A 19140-nucleotide genomic window follows, 5' to 3' on the forward strand; every position below is an offset into this window, starting at 1 on the left:
TCAACATCCGCTTCTTCACGGGTCATCATCGACATCGATTTGAAGAACGATTTCTTTTAAAAGGTTTGTAAGATCTTTTCACTTACACTTTAATTGGTTTTAGAGTTGGTTTTGTTTTTCAAACTTATAAGTTTGACGGCGTACTCAAGCAGGGGTAATTGAGGATTGGCGTGCTCAAGCAAGGGTAATTGAGTGTAGCTAGCTAGTGTTAGATTTCTTATGGTCATCGTAAGGAGTTAGGTATCTCGACTGGTTTCGGGTAGATTTCAAGAACTTGTTTGTAAAGTCTACTGAATCGGGTTATGATTCAAGGATAACTCTGGTCATAGTGAAGAAGGCCTTTCGTGAGACAGAAAAGTGGATATAGAATTTTGATCTGAACCACTATAACGTGTTGGTTGCTTTCAGTTTTTTGCATTTTTTTATTTTCGCTGCATATTTTGAGTTTAGTCGAAACTTAGTAGCAATCCTATTCAACCCCCCTCTAGGTTTGCATCCCGTTTCCAACAAAATACGTCAAATCCTTGTGTTTTTGTGGTTGTTTATCTTCTTTCATTCCTTCTTACATCAATCTGTGGCTAGTTTATCTGTCATGTTGCTGAAAATTCTCAACCATATCGATCAGGTGATTATACACGTAGAAATCGAATCTCACCTCGACAATGGTGGAGGCATGGCAGACATTGAAAGGGGCAGAGCCTGCACCAAAAGTGAACTCCTCCTTCACTGTCTCCCATCCACTGAGTTTGCTGCCATCGCTTCTCCTCATCGTCGTCGTAGTTTCCGGTCCTTCTTCAAGCCTTCTCCTTTAAGGCTTTAACATTTCAACTCCATCGATATCTTATTCATTGGAGAGCAAAAGAAAAAGGAAACTAGAAACGAACCTTACTTGTGATGAAAGTGGTCGTGAACGAGGTCAGCGAAGCCGAAGAGCAATAAAGAGAACAGGCCCGCAGAGCGAACAGCTGTCCGCGCTTGTCGCCAGCGGATTGTGCTCATTGCCTTTGGGATTAGGGTTGAGATTTTTGATGGGGGTTGAAGAGACAGGACAAGCATGAAATTGTTTATGTGAAGAGTTGCGGGGATTGATTAATTTGGAGGAGAAATGGTTAGCATTCAGCAGGGGATCAGTTTATTTTTGCCCCGGATGGTGTGTAAAGGAGGGAACAAGAAAGAGGATTTACTATAATGAAGGGTATTCGCCTATAAACTCCAAAGTTTGCCATTTATGTTTCAATCTGCTCACTTCCAGAATAACTCTTTGTCCAAATTGAACTAACTGGTTCCCCAGTGCAGCAATCTCCCAGTTGGGAGCTCTTGTTGGAGTGCTCTCAAGCATAGGGCCCACTTAGGAGCTTCATACTAGGAAAAATATTCCAACAAACTCCCAACTAGGAGCATAAATATTATTTGAAAAATATATTCTTCTATCTCTAATATTTTATAAATATTTTTTAAAACAACAAATCTAATAAAAAAATATTTTTAGTGGGCCCCCACCCTTTAGGAGCTCCCAAGTGCTCCACAAATTTGTGGAGCTCTTAGGAGCTCCATGGTGGACCCCACCGCCAACTAGGACTTGAGAGCTTCATTGGGAGCTTGTTGGAAGGTCTTGGGAGCTTTTTCTTGCCACATAGGACTTAGGAGCCTTCTTGGGAGGCTGCTGCACTTGCTCTAACAAATTAGCCACTTCAGCAGCGCAAGCTGAAACTGTGTAGATTTTTTTTAAAAAAAAAGCGTTTATTTTTCTGAAAAAAAAAACTTATTTTTAATTAATCAAGGTCGTCAACCCCAACTAAGTAGATACTAGTTTAATTATACAGGTTAGTAGTTAGGGCTAGAACCGTGGTTTAAAATTATCACAGTTGCATATCCTGGCTATTTAGAAGGTTAACTAACCAGTTACTAATTAGTCGAGGTTGGCAGTTCTAACTAATTAAAATAAAATCTTTTGGCCTAGTTAAAACTAGGCCGATTTTTGTGACTATGTTTGAAATGGGTTGATTTTGGTGACTAAAGCTATAAATGGATATGTTTTGAAAATTTCTCCTAACATATACCAAACTACTAAAATGCACACGATGAGTTTAGAGGGTGATTTGAGCTTCCGAGCCATTTTGAAAGTGAGTGCATTAAAACTAATTGGGTGTGAAACTTAGGGTTTATAGTCGAGAAACTCTTTAATAAGGAAAAGGACTCCACAGACTAAGCTTGCCTAAAAAATATATAGTTTCTGCGTAAAAAATATATAGTATCTTTCTTTGTTTATTATTGTTTTTTGTTTGATTGTTAGTTTGTTTTACGTGGAGAAAAGATTGATTGGAATCAGAGAGATAACTAACTAAGCACATGTGTGAGGAGTGACAATGAAGCAAGATCAGGTCAGATCCAGATCAGATCACTGTTGAAACAAGGTAATTGAAACCAAAACATATACAGATAAAAAGAACAATTTTTTAAAACAGCCCATTTTATTTTTTTTATTTTTAAAATCGACCGATTTTTTTTATTTACTAAAACCGACCCATTTTTTGCCACGTCAGCCTAATCACCCTCCTAAATAGTCAGGGTTACCAACCCCGACTATTTAGGAGTGCGTTAAACCCCAATTAGAAACCTAAAACCCTAAAATTTTATGTCCTAAATAGTCGTGGTTGGCAACCCCGACTATTTAGGACGGTGATTAGACTGACGTGGCAAAAAACATGTCAGTTTTGATAAATAAAAAAAATCGGTCGATTTTAAAAATAAAAAAAAATGAAATGGGGATGTTTTGAAAAATTGTTCCAGATAAAAACCCTCAAACCATTTCCAGTACTTTCAGTTCTTTTGTCATAGGTTTTCATTAAAAAAATTTACAGTAAACTTTGTTTTAGCAATATTGGGCAAAGGAGAGAACAACGTGACGTTGGCCTATTTCTTATTTGAGCTTTGCTACGAGGACCCAGAATATGGGACCAATATGAGGGACAAGTGAGGTGTTCCCTTCTTATTGGATAATGAGTTGGCCATCATTAATGATGGCCAACTCATTATCCAATAGGAGGGGGACACCTCACTTGTCCCCTCTATTGGTCCAATATTTTGGGTCATTGGGGAATTTTTCTCTTTTTCTTCTTATTTTAATGACCTCCTTAATAGAAAATTAAGTGACCTTGTGTCTAGCATTAATTCATAATTGTGTGAACGCATTTATTGTGGGGACCACGAGCTGGAAAAGAATCCGCGTGAATGAAGCATCCAGCGGACAAAAAGCCAGCGGACAACTCCCTAGCCCACGTGACTTACCAAGGCCCACCCGAATTCATATATATATATATATAATTTCTCCTTAGGTTTTTCGAGGGATTTGAGAGAGTTTGTTTGAGGGTTTAGATTGAGTGATTGTAAACCCTAGTTGTATTCTCTCCCTCTATTAGTGGATCTCCCCCCTCCTTGCCCCGTGGACGTAGGCAATTTGCCGAACCACGTAAAATTGGTTGTATCGCTATTTGTGTGATTTGTAATAGCTTTTAGGATCCTTCGACAGGTCAGTCCTAGAACTGATGAGAGGAAGAACCGATATCTCACTTGGTTGAGATATCCGCTTCAGATTCTTGTCTCCTTGGTGAGACGGGAATTCTTATTGTGATCTGACTTTCTTGTTGTGCTGCCGAAGTGCTGCCAAAATTTCCGCTGCGCGCAACAAGTGGTATCAGAGCCCAGATTTCAAATCTAGGGTGTTTTGGATTAGGTGGAGGAAGATTCAGTTGGAAGCTTGGTTCTTGGAGTTCTAGGCTTCGGTGGAGATAGCATTAGGAGTTTCCGTTGGAGATTTCGCTTTCCTCGTGTGGATAGGAGATCTATTTGGAATCCGATCTAGGGTTCAGTTGGGTGGTTCCTAATTCTATCAAATTTGTTCTTTCTCTACAATTTGGAGTTAGTTCGCAATGGGAGAAGAAGGTAAAAGCAGCAAATCGATGGCGAGTACAATACAAGTTGGTTTTCAGAACACTAAGATTAGTGTGGTGAAGTATGACGGCAAAATCAACTTTGGTTTGTGGATGAGCGACATATAGGATGCGCTCAATGCTCAGAACTTGGAAGAGACCATCATGGTCCACGAAAGACCACATAAATATGAAGAGGCGGTATGGAAGAAGATGAATAGGAACACTTGTGGGGTGATCAGGTCCTGTTTGGAACAGGAGCTGAAATATGATGTGATTGGGGTGACGTCTGCAATGAAGATGTGGGAAATTCTCAACAATAAGTATCTCACAAAGAGTGTTGAGAATAGGTTGCACTTGCTGCGAAGACTCTTCAGATTTCAGATGTCCAGAGGCACCTCGCTAGCGGCTCATGTGAACAACTATACGAAGTTGTTGTCGGACTTGGCGAATGTTGATGAGAAGATATCGGATGAGTACAAGACGATTATTTTGTTGGGCTCCTTACCGGATGAGGAGTATGATACCTTCGTGCTCACTTTGTTGAACGGGAGATTTTCTATCAGCTATAGTGAAGTGACTAACGCTTTGACAAACTACGATTTGAGGAGGAAGGACAAGGAGACTTCCCGTGCTAGCACTTCAGGTGAGGCCTTGTCGACGAGAGGTAGAAGCCCATATCCGAAAGGTGATAATAGAGGAAGGTCAAAGTCTAGAGGCCGCCACCAATTAACAAAGAACCAATGTATATTCTGCAAGGAGCAAGGACATTGGAAGAGAGACTGCCCGAAGCTCAAGGAGAAAGAGAATGGCAAGAAAAAGGGTCCGAAGGACAATGAGGTGAATATTGCGAAAGGCGATGATTACGATGATTCGTGCTTTTCTCTACTGATTACTCCAGAGGTGAATCATGTGGATACATCAGATTGGATGCTTGATTCCGGCGCTACTTTTCATGTGACCCCTAGGCGAGACTGGTTTGCATCTTTTGAGAAAGTCGACGGGGGCGTTGTTGTCATGGAAAATGATCAATCCTGTGGCGTTTGTGGGATAGGTACCGTACGGATTAGGATGCACGATGGAGTAGTCCGTGAGTTGAAGGAGGTAAGATTTGTTCCTCAACTGAAGAAAAATCTTATCTCAGTTGGAGCTTTGGAGGCAAAGGGATTCAAGGTGACTTTCGAAAACGCTGTAGCAAAGGTTACTAAGGGATCATTGGTGGTGATGAAGGGAGTCCGTAATCAAAATTTGTATTATCTGAAGGGAAGCACCGAGATTGGCCAGGTTGCTTCGGCTATTTCAGAAGCGGACATGAGCAGACTTTGGCACTATAGGTTAGGGCACACAGGTAAAAAGTCACTGTAGGTATTATGCAAGCAGGGGCTATTGAAGGGAGCCAAGAGTGGGAAGATTGAGTTCTGTGAGCACTGTGTTCTTGGCAAGAAGACGAAGGTGAAGTTCGGGACTGCCATTCATCAGACGAGGGGCATCCTGGATTACGTGCACACAGACGTTTGGGGTCCCACCAAGACTGCATCACTTGGTGGTCGACATTGGTTCGTCACTTTTGTAGATGACTATTCTAGGTGTTGTTGGGTGTACACCAACGAAGAAGTGTGAAGTCCTAGATTTGTTTGTGGAGTGGAAGAAGAGATTGGAACTGCAGACTGGGAGAAAGATCAAGACGTTGTGATCCGACAACGGTGGTGAGTATACTTCTGACCCCTTTCAGCAGCTATGTCGAGACGAGGGAATAGAGAGACACTTCACGGTTAGTCATACACCATAGAAAAATAGGGTGGCAGAGAGGTTGAATCGGTCTTTACTGGAGAAGATCCGATGTTTATTGTCGCAGAGTGGTTTGGAGAAGATCTTTTGGGCTGAGGCGCTTACGTATGCGAGCCACCTCATTAATAGGCTGCATTCATCTGCGATTGAGGGGAAGACCCCTATGGAGAAGTGGTCGGGAAAGCCAGCACATGACTATGACCAGCTCAAGGTATTTGGGTGCCCTGCATATTATCATGTTAGAACTGATAAATTAGAACCTCGAGCTAGGAAGGCCATATTTGTAGGATTCAAACGTGGTGTCAAGGGATACAAGCTTTTGGATCCAGTGGATAAGAAGATTGTGTTGAGTAGGGATGTCACATTCGATGGGGCTTCTATCTTGAAGCTTCTCAGCTCTCATCAGGTGGAGAGCGACCCGATGGAGGAGATATCGTAGGTGGTGGAGATCGATGCAGCTCCACATTGTCCAGATGGTATAGTATCCATGCAGGTGCCGACTGAGGTGACGCCAGGCGAGCACGACGGTGACACGGGGGATACGAGTACAAATGTGCAGGATCAGGAACCGACGGCTCAGGTTCAAGATTCAATTGCGGCTTGGAGACAGAGGAGAAACATACAGATGCCAGCACGGTATGCCGACACAGTTGCGTATGCACTTTCGGTGGAGAGTATCGATGAGTTAGTGCCTACTACATTCAGAGAGGCCGAGCAGAGTTCGGAGGCTGATTCGTGGCAGGTGGCTATGTAGGAGGAGATGGAATCTCTTCATAAAAATGATACATTGGAGCTTGTTGAGCTTCCAAAGGGGCGGAAGGCAATTGGTTGCAAGTGGGTATACACGAAGAAAGAGGGCATTGAAGGCACTCCGTTGAGATTCAAGGCTAGGTTGGTTTCGAAGGGCTATGCATAGGAGGAAGGAATAGATTATAATGAGGTTTTCTCTCTGGTGGTGAAGCATTCTTCGATTCGGATTTTGCTAGCTTTGGTGGCACAGTATGGTTTGGAGTTAGATCAGTTGGATGTGAAGACGGCATTTCTTCATGGTGATCGAAAAAGGGTTTTGGGTGTTTTAGGCGGCTGCAGGGAAGGAAAAATTAGTTTGCAGATTGAAGAAATCGCTATACGGTTTGAAACAGTCTCCTCGACAGTGGTATAGGCGATTTGATGGTTTTATGCTTGGTCATTCGTACACTCGGAGCCAGTTTGATCCTTGCGTATATTTTCGCAAGTTGAAAGGAGGTGCGTACATTTATTTGTTGCTCTATGTCGATGACATGTTGGTTGCCTCTATTTCCAGGTCGGCTATAGATGAGTTGAAAGTTCAGCTTTCAAATGAGTTTGAGATGAAGGACTTGGGTGAGGCGAAGCGCATTTTAGGGATGGAGATCGGCAGAGACAAGAAGAATGTCAGAATTTGTTTGACACAGGTGGCTTATTTGAAGAAGGTTCTACAGCGATTCCATGTTAGCATGGATACAAAGCCAGTTAGTGTACCATTGGGAGCCCATTTGAAGCTTTCAGCTGGTCTTTCGCCGAAGTCAGTTGAAGATAGAGAGTTAATGTCGAAGACTTCATATGCGAGTGCGGTTGGGAGCTTGATGTACGCGATGGTATGTACGAGACCAGATTTGTCACAAGCAGTAAGCATGGTATCGAGATACATGCACGATCCAGGAGTGGGTCATTGGGATGCTGTGAAATGGATTTTGAGGTACATTCGAGGTACGCTCAATGTTGGTTTAGTTTATGAGCGGGACACTAAAGGTGGGCAACTATGCATTGGCTATGTTGATTCGGATTATGCCGGGGATTTGGATAAGCGCCGGTCTACGACGGGGTATGTGTTCACTTTGACCCGTGCACCGGTGTGTTGGAGATGCACCTTACAGTCGACGGTGGCTTTGTCTACGACGGAGGCAGAGTATATGGCAGTTACGGAGGCTGTGAAGGAGGCTATTTGGCTTCGAGGACTTTTGGAGGAACTTGGTATATCGCAGAGGTCCGTCACTATTCATTGTGATAGGAATCAGGTCTTTCATGCGCGGACGAAGCACATTGACGTTCGTTATCACTTCGTTCGGGATGTTCTTGAAGATGGCGATGTGGAGATAGTGAAAGTCCACACGAAGGATAATCCGGCGGATATGCTCACTAAGGTGGTTCCAAGCAACAGGTTTGATCATTGTCGAAGCTTGTTGCACATTCGTGATTGTTGAGGCCGTTGGCGGTCATTTGAGTGAACTACGTTCGGCTTGATTCCTTGGGCAAGAGGATACGTAGGCAGTCTTTCAGATGCAGCCGGTTTGGATTAGTTGATTTTGATGGGGGTGAGATTGTTTGGACTCTCGTTCGGGTTCTCGACTTGTTGTGGATTGAGTTCGTATTGGACACAATAAGTTGGGACATTTAGATGCTATGGTGTCGGCTCAGTTTTGAGAAAACTTCACCGAGGTGGAGAATTGTGTGAACGCATTTATTGTGGGGACCACGAGCTGGAAAAGAATCCGCGTGAATGAAGCATCCAGCGGACAAAAGGCTGCAGAGGAGAAAAGGGTGCGCATGATGTTTAATTTAGTCCCTTCTTTAGGGTTTTGTGCATTCTTTTGTAGAGAGATTTTGTGAGGGATTTGAGAGTTTGTCTGAGGGTTTAGTTTGTGAGTGATTGTAAACCCTAGTTGTAATCTCTCCCTCTATTAGTAGATCTCCCCCTCCTTACCCCGTGAACGTAGGCAATTTGCCGAACCACGTAAAATTGGTTGTATCGCTATTTGTGTGATTTGTAATAGCTTTTAGGATCTCTCGACAGGTCAGTCCTAGAACTGATGAGAGGAAGAGCCGATATCTCACTTGGTTGAGATATCCGCTTCAGATTCTTGTCTCCTTGGTGAGACGGGAATTCTTATTGTGATCTGACTCTCTTGTTGTGCTGCCGAAGTGCTGCCGAAATTTCCGCTGCGCGCAACAATAACAACTGCATCTTCAGATCTCAAATAATACAGATCGCTTGGGTTTAGTGGGTCATAAAAATTAAAAATTACCATCCCTGCCAGGCTCCTCTGCAGAGGCTTGTGGAGTCCAATACCAAGCTATAAGTTGTCCTGACGTTTTTAAGAAGATTAATTTTGAAGGAAAAGGAGTATACATTAATTATGTATAGAAGGGTGAGGAGTTTGATCATTTATAATCCAAATTATTGTGCTACAATAGGATTTGTAGTTACGTTTAAGTCGTGGAGACGGAATTATGTGAGACCAAAGGTAAAAATTATCAGCCTAATATTGTTTTTCTAACCAATATCGATCATAGAGTAGAGCATAAGAAATTGCGGTATATAGCATCATACAAGCCTTAACTATCAAACCGTCGGAAAAACCTTTTTACAGCCTTCTCATATGCATGCATTTCATATACATATATATAAGTCACTGTAACCAAAAACTCCGAATCAAAAACAGTAACAATATTTGCGGGATGCACAACGCTATGAACTCCAACTCTGCGCATTATTCGCTATTATTCGCTCTGAGGACTCAACACGAGCTGCTAGAGAAGCCAACTGCCCTTTCACGCTGAGATCGATCACATCGGACTCATCATCACAATAGCTTATTGTGAATCCAGCAATAAGCGAGGGATCAACGATGTTCTCCAACTTCAGGTTTCTGAACCCGGTCAGTTTCTGCATTTTTCTGGCTATTAGCTCAATCTGTCTGCTGTCAAGCTTCACCGCCGAAGAAACAGATACTGAGAGCACAACATTCATCTGAGACGAAGAACTATGATCAAATATGCGAACGAACTTTTCGTTCTCCGAAAGGGAGCATAGGAAGCTTTCGGCCGCGGGCTCAAGGTCCATATCGGGTATTTTCAGACTTTCGAAGGAGCCATTCTGAAAGACTTCGCTGGAAACTGATCCTGTAGTCCTGGGAACATCTCTGCTTGAGACGACCAGGGAGGATCTCGCCGAGGGATCGGGCTCGGATGATTTCATCCAATGTGCTGCTTGGGAGGATCGAGCCATTGACAGATGCTGGGATGCATCCTGAGCCGCTGAAGACTTGGGAGGTAACAGTGGTTGCCCATTCGTGGGGATGGAATGGTTCAGGATGCTCATCTATTAAACGTTCGACTCTTGTCAGTTCAGTTCATCAACTCAGTACGTAGTCAGGACTAAATATAAGAAGAACAGGCAAGGACTTCGCCAATGAAAGACAACGAATTCCCCCAGGTTTTTTTTAATCTAACAGAATATAAATAAGACCTTGGTTTTGAAAAGAAAAGGTCTGATAAAAATCATAAATACCGAACCGCAACGAGGACAATAAAACAACAAAGTGACCGTGCCCACCTGCGCTACAAGTCGAGGTTCTCCGAGTGAGTTTTGAGGAGAAGAAGAAGGGGGGGTGGAGTTTTTTAAAGATAAAAGTAGTCGATAGTGTTAATAAAGTTAAGCTAAATGGGTAAACCAAGAGATATTTTATATAGAGAGATGGGGATAAGAGATTAGACGCGATCATTCACGGCCTCAGAAGCCTCATCTTCATCTTATTATCCACACGACCAAACCGTGTCCACTCGCCTCGAACGCATCCTCTCATCGTCGTACACATAAAAAAAAAAAAAAAGTTCAGCGTTCGGCTCTTTCAGGCTCCTCCAACCTGTTCTCATTGTGGAGAAATCAGGAAAAGAATCAGAAAAACCAGAAAAACTGGCATAAGTCGACTCATGCACAAGGCTAAGTCGACTTATGGTAAGTCGACTCATTAGTGTGCACGAGTCGACTTACGATCTGCAGCGGAGTTGTGATTTTTTCCTCTGCCAAGTCGACTTATAATGTCTGTTAAGTCGACTTATGAAGTCCTCTCCTGTTGCTGTTTTTTCCTCTGCCAAGTCGACTTACGCCCTCTGTTAAGTCGACTTATAGCGGGTTTTTTGCATACGCAGGTTTCCTATTTGCAGTCTAATTGGGGTTTTGTTTTGGTATAAATAGGGAAACGATTTGAGAGGGTTTAATATCAGAGATTGAGGAATATTTTGAGCATTGTGAGAGGGAGATATTGTGAGCAAGGTGAGATCTTTGGTTGAGGGTTAGTTTGAGAGAATTTGTGTGATTGTAACCCTTTGTACTCTCCTTGATTTAGTGAAATCTCCCCATCCTCTCCCCGTGGACGTAGGCAAATTGCCGAACCACGTATATCTCTGTGTTTGGATTGATTTGGCTTTATTGGTTGGATTTGTGCAAGAGTTTGTCTTTCTTCTACTCGTGATCACAGGTTCGTTGTGAGTTCGTGCAAGGCTTCCGCAAAGGCGCGCGACACTCATCCCATTGGCTCTCCCGCATGGATTTTTCTCACCCTCCCCCGTCACCACCATCGACCGCTAAAAAATCTTGGGCCTTTGCGGAACTCTTATTATTATGGCAGAAAGGCCCGAAAAAGAACCCGTGAGCTACAATTTCTGACCCGTGAATATTCTGAAGGGTCGTAGCCCCTCTAATATTTTATATGGAAGTGGGCTTTGTTTGTGTTGGATTGGCGTACATTATTAGCCTTTGCACTGAGCTTTCAGCTGCGCGCCTGAGAATAAGGGTGCAAATGAGTGGTGACCACGGCGAATTAACTGCAACGGTGAGGATTTTTTTTTTTTTTTAATTAGATGCATCAGAAACGATAACAGAAACTCATCAGTATAATCCACATGTACCTGCGCTCTACCAATTATATCTACTAATGTGAGAAGTAGATGCCTCACTAAATGGAATCTGCAAATATTTACCATAAGCATGACATCAAAAGAGTACTTTTCAATTTGATGTTGTTGAAAGTCGAAAGAAGGAACGTCCCTTGGGTTCATTCCTTGATGAGTGATGCCATGGAATATCCCCGCCTCATCCTGCTACAGTCACAAGAAAGAAATCATATAGGTAGCCCTATAAAGAAAATCTTATAGGGATGAAGGTGTTAGGGAAATATCAGATACGCTCTGACACCCGTTCTGCGGAATTTGCCCTACCGGATCTTATGTTAAGCAATGGAAAAAAAATCACAACAAATCAAAATTACAATAACAAAGAACACAGAGTTTTAAATAGGTTCGGCAACTTGCCTACGTCCTTGGGAGCCACACAAATAATTTCCTTTATATTAAAGAAGATTACAAAGCTTGTAAAAGAGTAAATCTCAACTTGAGATCTCTCAAAAGAAGAACCAACAGATACTGTTGTTCTAAAAGGCGCGAGTTTTTCCAACTGGAAAAACTCCTCTCTCTTCAATAAATTGCTACAGGAACTCAGATTAAATGAACGAGCTCAAATAATGGCTGCCACCACAATAAATCGCTGCTGAGAAGAAGAGAAACGGAACGACGGGGGCAGTCCTCTCGTGCTCATGTGTTTCCCTATTTTAGGGAAACCCTAGCCAACAGCTGGATCCAGCTGTTCCCAACAAACGCAGGCGAGAATCAAAAGGCAAGCTTGCCTGATCTCGTTCAAAATCCGCCTGCAGCTCATGACCTCGCCAACAAGTCTTCGAGCTCGCCCGACTTCACTCTTCTCGTGCTCGCCTACAGCAAACTCCAAGGTCGCCTGCAAAGGGGATCGCGATCTCGCCTGTTGCCTTCGCGAGCTCTCTTGCTCGCTGTCAATCTCGCCTGCACGTGAGATCTCGAGCTCGTGATCAGACCCGCCTGCACCTGCAACAAGCTCGCCAGTACTGCAAGCTCGACCTCACCATAGTCGGAGCTTGCCTGCGATTTCATCAACGCCGCCTGCTTCGTGATCTCGCCTGATTGAGGTATGGATCTACACCCAAATCCAACAATAAGGGCATAATATGGTGAGTGCAATGATATAATGTTCTGATTGCATTGATACATGTATTGGTATTAGATATTGTTATTGATAGCAGAGCATGTGTCGTTATTGTTTGGGCTACATGGCACTCAGATATTCTATTGTTTCACATCATTTACATTTAAATACCCTAAGTTGTAAAAATAACACTTCAACACCCTAAGTTGTAATTTGATACCCTAAGTTGTAAAAAATAACACTTTGATACCCTAAGTTGTAAAAAAACTAGCACTTAAATACGCTATTGTTTCACTACCTTTAAATATTCTGATTTATAAAAAAAATAGCACTTTAATACTCTAAGTTGTAAGAAAGTGGCACTTTAATACTTTAAGTTGTAAAAAAACTTTAATACCTTATGTTAGTTGTCAAGACATATTTCTAGGTAGAATACCAAAAGATAGTAATGTGCTAATTTTTTACAACTTGTATTAAAGTGATATTTTTTACAATTTAAGATATTTAAGTATGAAAAGACAATGAAACAATAGGGTATTCGAGCGCCATTTAGCCTTTTTTTCCCCCATCACGCACACAACTCAAATGCTGTAACACGTTTTAATAAACAAATATGTTTTCATCTTTATGAGTTTTGAATCCTTAATTTACCCTCCCCTCTAGATGAATAGCTAAATGTTTCTCTACTAACTACGTACAAGATGAATAACTCACATTTGTAAGATCCAAAGAACAAGAAAGAAAGAAGCAAAATGTTTCATAAATAAACTATATGTTTCTTACTAACCCATATATATCTCCTTGTACAAAAATCACAATACATGTGCTTCTTTTTTTAACAAACAATTTAATCCAATTCCCAAACAATTCAAACAATTTAATCCAATTCCCACCAAACATGTGCTTCTTCTTTTTTTTTTTTTACAATTCAAACCATACTAATCAAAAAAATCAAAAGAGTTTATTTATTAGTAAGCACAGCACGAAATAACACAAGGCCTCGGTCACACTCTTGCCAATATCTGAATCACAACAAGCAACACAAGATGAAATTTTCAGGAAAAAACACAAGGACAAGCAGCAGCAGCATCCCAATACAGTGATACACATCCAATTTATGCGTTTTCACATCGATATGCGCAAAAATAAAATGTATTTTCAAAATCAACTTAGCGCTCTCCACGTGATTAATCCAAAGGTTGCACAATTCTTAAAAATCAAATAGTAATCACAAGAAGCAAGAAGCAAGATGCTCGCTCAATTTTCACAAATAGCTAGAACTCTACATTTATATCTTTTACAAACCTCACCACGAATCACTAAAGAATTCACCCAACCGCAACCAACCGCACCATAATCCCGGAAACATACTACTAGTAAAAAAAATCACAGCAACCTCAAGAGGAGCTTGAGCGAGCGCCGCAACTCCCACAACCCCACCCTCGCTCGCCAACAAACACATTTCAAGATTTGTGCAAACTCGCCAGGATCGGAACCAAAACGAGCAACACGAGAATCATCAGCACAACAATCCCGATGCACATCCACTTCCGGCTGCTCCTCTGATACCCCTTCGCCGTCGCCAGCTCCTTCGCCCCCTCGCCCACGTAGTGCGCCGCGCTCATCACGTGCTGCTCGATGTCGTCCATCCTCTCCCCCTGCGCCTCCACCATCACGGCCATGTCGAGGAACACCTGGTGCAGCTCCGGACAGGCCTCCTCTCGATTCTTTCGCGGCGTCGTGCCTGTCCTGCATCTCGGCCACCGCCTCATCACCCGTCCCTCCCCCCTCCGTCACCGCCCTCCTCACCAGGTCTCGCTCTCCCGTTCGCAATTATCTTTGTCAGATATCTCCCCATCGGGGACGTCTACCGGTGAGGGTGAAGTACCTTCTCTCGACGGTCTCCTTGTACTCCGCCATCATTTCTGCGGACGGTCCTGGAACTCAAGCATGAGTCTTTGAGTTGCTTCGGAGGCCGTTGGTGACGGAGGTGCGGGTGGCGGTCGACGGGGGTCCCGCGCGGTAGCCGGCAGAGGCGGCGGCTGCGGCGTTGGCGCGGTCGAGGGACTCGAGGCGTCGCGGATGGACTTGGCGGACTTGAGGACTCGGAGGATGAGGGAGTTGATCTGGGAGCGGAGGACCTGAGGGGCTCGGGCTTGTGGAGGATTCGTGACTGCTCGTTGGCGGCGTGGAGGTCGGAGAGGGGCTGCGGATCGAGGACATCTGCTCCTCCACGAGGCCCGCTCCTCGAAGAAGCGGCGGAGGTTTTTCGTCGTTGGGAGGGGACGACGACATCTCGATGTCGGAGGAGCGCCGGCTTCGAGGTCCCTGAGGGCCTCTTTCTTGAGATCTTGGTAGCTGAGGAAGGATTTGGTCATGAGGCTGTTCATCTTGATTGGATTGAATCGGATTGAATTGAGGTGGGTTTCTCTTTCTTTTTCTTTTTTTTTTTCTAATTTCTTGATGGGGTTTTCTTGATGATTTTGGAGTTGGGGATGAGAGGGTGTGAGAGAGGAGACGATTGGGGATTTAAGAGATTGATGGTGAAGATATAGCCGTTGCTGGGATTGTAACCGCTATATTTTTTTGAAGGATGTAGATTTTTGAGTTCCCAACGGCTAGATTTTGAGAGCCGTTACAGGTTTCATAAATAGGCCAGGCTGGGCCGGCCCTAAAAAGATTAACTTAAAAGGTCATTCATTAATAGGTAAAGATTAGGCAATGAATAGGTAGAATTAGTATTATGTGTGGATGAATGTGCTTATTGAGCCGCTTGAGAGTTCGGTTAAGGACTATTTTGGAGGAAAGAGGAGGGTACAATAATGGAATTAGCGGGAATTTGGTTTAGATAAAATATAAACTAATAATAATGCAGAGTTTTGGTTCCCTTTGAAAGGCTAAATGGCACTTAATTTCCCCGTTTTGGACTTTTATATACCATGAATTAGTTTTTATGGCAATTTAATATCATTAGTTGTTTAAAACTAGCATGTTAGGACCCTCGATCATGCAACATGAATATTTGCACATGAATGGGATTTCCCATATTGACACTAACTTGTTAATTTTATAAATTTTTTTAAGCATTAATATTTGTTGAATTTATCATAAAACAATTGCAACTCTAGTTTAAAATAGAATTAAAACAAGTTAAAAAAGAATTTTGATATATTTAATAAGGAATTTGACAAACACTAACAATTGAAAAGCTATAAAATTAGCACGGAAGTATCATAGAAAAATATTTAGGTGAAAATTTGTTGTCTGCACCATTAAAAATACTAACGGATATTTATTTGCCACGAAAAATAACTAGTACATATGGAAAGTTTATGGTATAATTGTCATTTAACCCCTTTGAAATTACAATAGGTTGTGGGAATCGTGCTTTGAATGACCCTCTCTTGCTCAGGCTACAAATATTATTGATTAACATTGTTGAATACAAACCAGATACAGTCATTAAGCATTGTAAGAAAATAAAACTTGTACGATACCGACTACTTCTAAAAGCAAAACCTCAACATTACTATTTATACCAGTCACAATTTTGATATAGTACGAGATAGAATATTTAAAATATTGTTCAAACAATGTTCATATCTTCTTCTTCTTTTTTGAATTAATGGATTTAACATTTATCAAACATTTTATAAATATAAATATTTTCTGGCTCTATTATAGAAAATTAATAAAACTTGCTAATTTGTGTATTATTTTGTAACTGGTTCAAAATTTCACTCTATAAATAATAATAATAAAATTATCACTAAAATTTTCATAAATAGTTATATATAAAAATCATCCCATTAATTTGGCAACAAATATACCTCGGTAAATAATACCCGCAGCAGTGCACAGCACAGGCTTAGTACTAGTCACAATTGAATCTAGTACAAAAACCAAATGGGTTCTCATTTGAGGATAGTAAGAGTCCAAGACAACAGAACTTCCGAAATTAAAACGAGACGCATAAGAAGCAATAGCCGACAGTAACACACTATACATCAAAGCATCTCGGGCATTGGCGCACAGTCCGCAGATGGAAAATTTCTACATGGACGTCAAAAACTTAAAAAGTCCCTACGAAAAACTCAACAGAATTGGAAGTTACCTGCACATGAAAAGGGATAAATTTTTCACTGATTCCAGTACAAATGAAAAGGGATAAAATTTTCACTGATTCCAGCGCGCTCACAAAAGTTAACAGCTAAAGGAAAAAATTTTAATTTAACATAAAAAAACATAACATCTAAAGATTTTTTTTTTCCCCTCCAAGCTCTCACTAAGTTTCCAACGCAAGTACGCAACTACTTTCCTAACTTCTAACACCTGATAAAATTAGGAAGTTTACAACTTTGTCTTGTTCAGGCAAAACTGCTTAAAGTCCAAAGAAGCCAAGCTCACTAGCTCTTTCCTTCTCAAAAGTCTCGAAGTATTGGTAAATGATGGTAACAGCGAGCAGGATCCCTGTGCCTGAACCAATAGCGCCCATGAAATCTGCAAGAACTGTCAAAGCTCCAATGCACATTCCACCAAAGGCAGCTGCTGTTGGAATGTAACGGTTTAATTCCTTTTGTAGATTGGATTCACGGTGACCTGGCATCACCATTTGTTGCTCCTTGAGCTGTTTAGCCACGTCTCTTGCTGATGATCCAGAAACCTCGATCCATGTCTTTGAGAAAAGTGCACAGGCCGATAACATAAAGACTATGTAAAATAGCGCATGGAATGGATTTGCAGCCATATCAGCCAAGCTGTATATCAACCAGGGAGAATACAAATGGATGAGTACTCAAACAAAGAAGATAAATTTCACAAACCCCCAACACCTGCTGAAATCTGTTTATTCCACTAAACCCTCCTGAAGTTTTCCCACAAAACACCCAAGTTAAAATCCCGTCAGTTAAAATCCAGCACATGCCTAACACGTGACTACAATTAACTAAAATACCCCAGTAACTAATCAGGAGACTGGGGCTTTTTGGGCTAAGGGTTGGTAACTAGGCATTGATCAGTAACAACATTCGGGTTTACTTGTGAAAAGCTAAAAGTTAGGGGTTTTATTTGAGACACCCCATAGTGCAGAGGGTTTTGACAGAATAAACAAAGTCCAGAGTGGGTTTTAGGGGAAACAGTCCAAAGTTTTGGGGGACTTTGAGAAATTTACCCAACAAAGAAATTATCAATCGTAAGTAAGAAAGCTGTTAAAACAATCACCTTGATGGTGCTGTAATGTAGTAAGCAAGACCGCCAACAGGGATGAATTGACCGCCAGAATATTCGGATTCCTTCCACTTCCCAAGCAGATTTACAAAGAAATTTCCACTGAACTTCCTGTAGAGTAGCTGCAGCAGATGAAAGAGGGTCAGGTTTCTCTGAGGTTAAAAAAACTATGATATTAATATAACATGTATTTAAAGCTCTCTTACCTGGGAGATGAAATACAGATTGGAAACAAGAGCAGACTGTAAGATGATGGGCATGTTGGAAGTGTAAAATAGTTTGATTGGATAGGAACCCTGCTGTCCGCGAGCATTCTTTGATCTCACTGGAAGGACTACACGGAAGCCTTGGAAGTAGATGACAATGAGAAAAACCAGAACAGTGGCAAGGAGGTTCGTCACATTTGGAAGATTCTGTCGATAAAAGGCTTCCCGTAGAGCTCGGACTTTGTCTGTTCTAGTTATCAGCAAGTGGAACAAGGCAATGACGGCTCCTTCAAATTCAGCACCTCGGCCGCTGTTAATAGTAGTAGGACTAAATGCCTTCCATATAATGTTTTCACTACACAGAAGTTATAGTGTGGATTATCAGTTTCTATATCTTTTTATGGTTGGCCAAGAGAATACACAAAAACAACAAACTCACCAGATGTTGGTGGCTATGAAAAGAGAGATGCCAGAGCCAAGACCATAGCCTTTCTGCAACAACTCATCTAAGCAGATGACAATGATACCCGCAAAGCAAAGTTGAAGAATTATCAAAATAGCATTGCCTGCACCAAGTTGGCTAACACTGCCATACATCCCAGACAGAACATATGCAACTGCCTCTCCAATAGCTATAAGTATACCCAGCAACTTCTGTGCACCATTTCTGTAAATACAATGTTAATGGGTATAAGCTGATATTCGTACATGCAAATTTAAAGGCCTAAAACATTTGAGAATGCAAAAGCTTATCATCAGCCACAATTAGATAACAAGACTTTTAGACACTATGGAAAGCAGTTTATATTCAGAAGACTATTGAAGGAGGTATCTATCACATGAATCTCCCTTGTAAGCCCTTCAAATTTGGTGTGGCAACATTAGATCACAAGAGGAAATATTGATGCTGTTAACTACATAGGGACAGAAGCTCCCTACAATCAGACAACCAATCAGTATTCATAATCAAGGAAAAGTTTACAGATGGCTTAAAGAATTCACATCGGAAATATAGAGATTGTGAAACGTAGCTCTTTACGAAATTGGTAATATTAGATTTTGTCCTATTGCTATTCGAAGTTAAAAAGAACGACAAGTTCCTAATTAATTGCTAGGTCCAATGGCAAGACAACGCTTTGTCTCAGAATATTTTTGGATTCAATTGCACCTTTGGCAT

The 19140-nt window shown here is 41.8% G+C and overlaps 3 protein-coding genes and 1 pseudogene across 3 annotated transcripts in view; all 4 read right to left on the bottom strand.

Annotated features, from left to right (window-relative positions):
- The window catches only part of LOC109846553, a 2457-nt gene extending 1263 nt beyond the window's left edge, over window positions 1-1194 (bottom strand). The window contains exons 1-2 of the mRNA XM_020415798.1: window positions 890-1194; window positions 656-806 (exon numbers count right to left, since the gene is read on the bottom strand). Of these exons, the coding sequence (XP_020271387.1) occupies window positions 656-806; window positions 890-1056 (318 nt within the window). The 5' untranslated portion in view covers window positions 1057-1194. The remainder of the gene's footprint in view (window positions 1-655; window positions 807-889) is intronic.
- Window positions 9027-10293, bottom strand: LOC109850591 (ATP synthase delta chain, chloroplastic). The gene is made up of 2 exons (XM_020420638.1): window positions 10072-10293; window positions 9027-9837 (listed from the first exon to the last, which is right to left on the bottom strand). The coding sequence occupies exon 2, from the start codon at window positions 9835-9837 to the stop codon at window positions 9205-9207; it is 633 nt and encodes a 210-aa protein (XP_020276227.1). The 5' UTR covers window positions 10072-10293; the 3' UTR covers window positions 9027-9204.
- Window positions 13668-15098, bottom strand: LOC109850455 (annotated as a pseudogene).
- Window positions 16647-19140, bottom strand: part of LOC109848424 (protein transport protein Sec61 subunit alpha-like) — a 4006-nt gene continuing 1512 nt past the window's right edge. Inside the window, exons 3-6 of the mRNA XM_020417903.1 lie at window positions 18403-18630; window positions 17964-18318; window positions 17752-17879; window positions 16647-17288 (exon numbers count right to left, since the gene is read on the bottom strand). Coding sequence (XP_020273492.1) covers window positions 16913-17288; window positions 17752-17879; window positions 17964-18318; window positions 18403-18630 — 1087 coding nt within the window. The 3' untranslated portion in view covers window positions 16647-16912. The remainder of the gene's footprint in view (window positions 17289-17751; window positions 17880-17963; window positions 18319-18402; window positions 18631-19140) is intronic.

The sequence above is a fragment of the Asparagus officinalis genome, chromosome 7 (assembly GCF_001876935.1).
Source record: "Asparagus officinalis chromosome 7, Aspof.V1, whole genome shotgun sequence".
Taxonomy (NCBI): Eukaryota; Viridiplantae; Streptophyta; class Magnoliopsida; order Asparagales; family Asparagaceae; genus Asparagus; species Asparagus officinalis.

Coding starts and splice junctions, on each gene's coding strand:
- LOC109850591 (XM_020420638.1), bottom strand. CDS start 9,837: ATGAGCATCCTGAACCATTCCATCCCCACGAATGGGCAACCACTGTTA.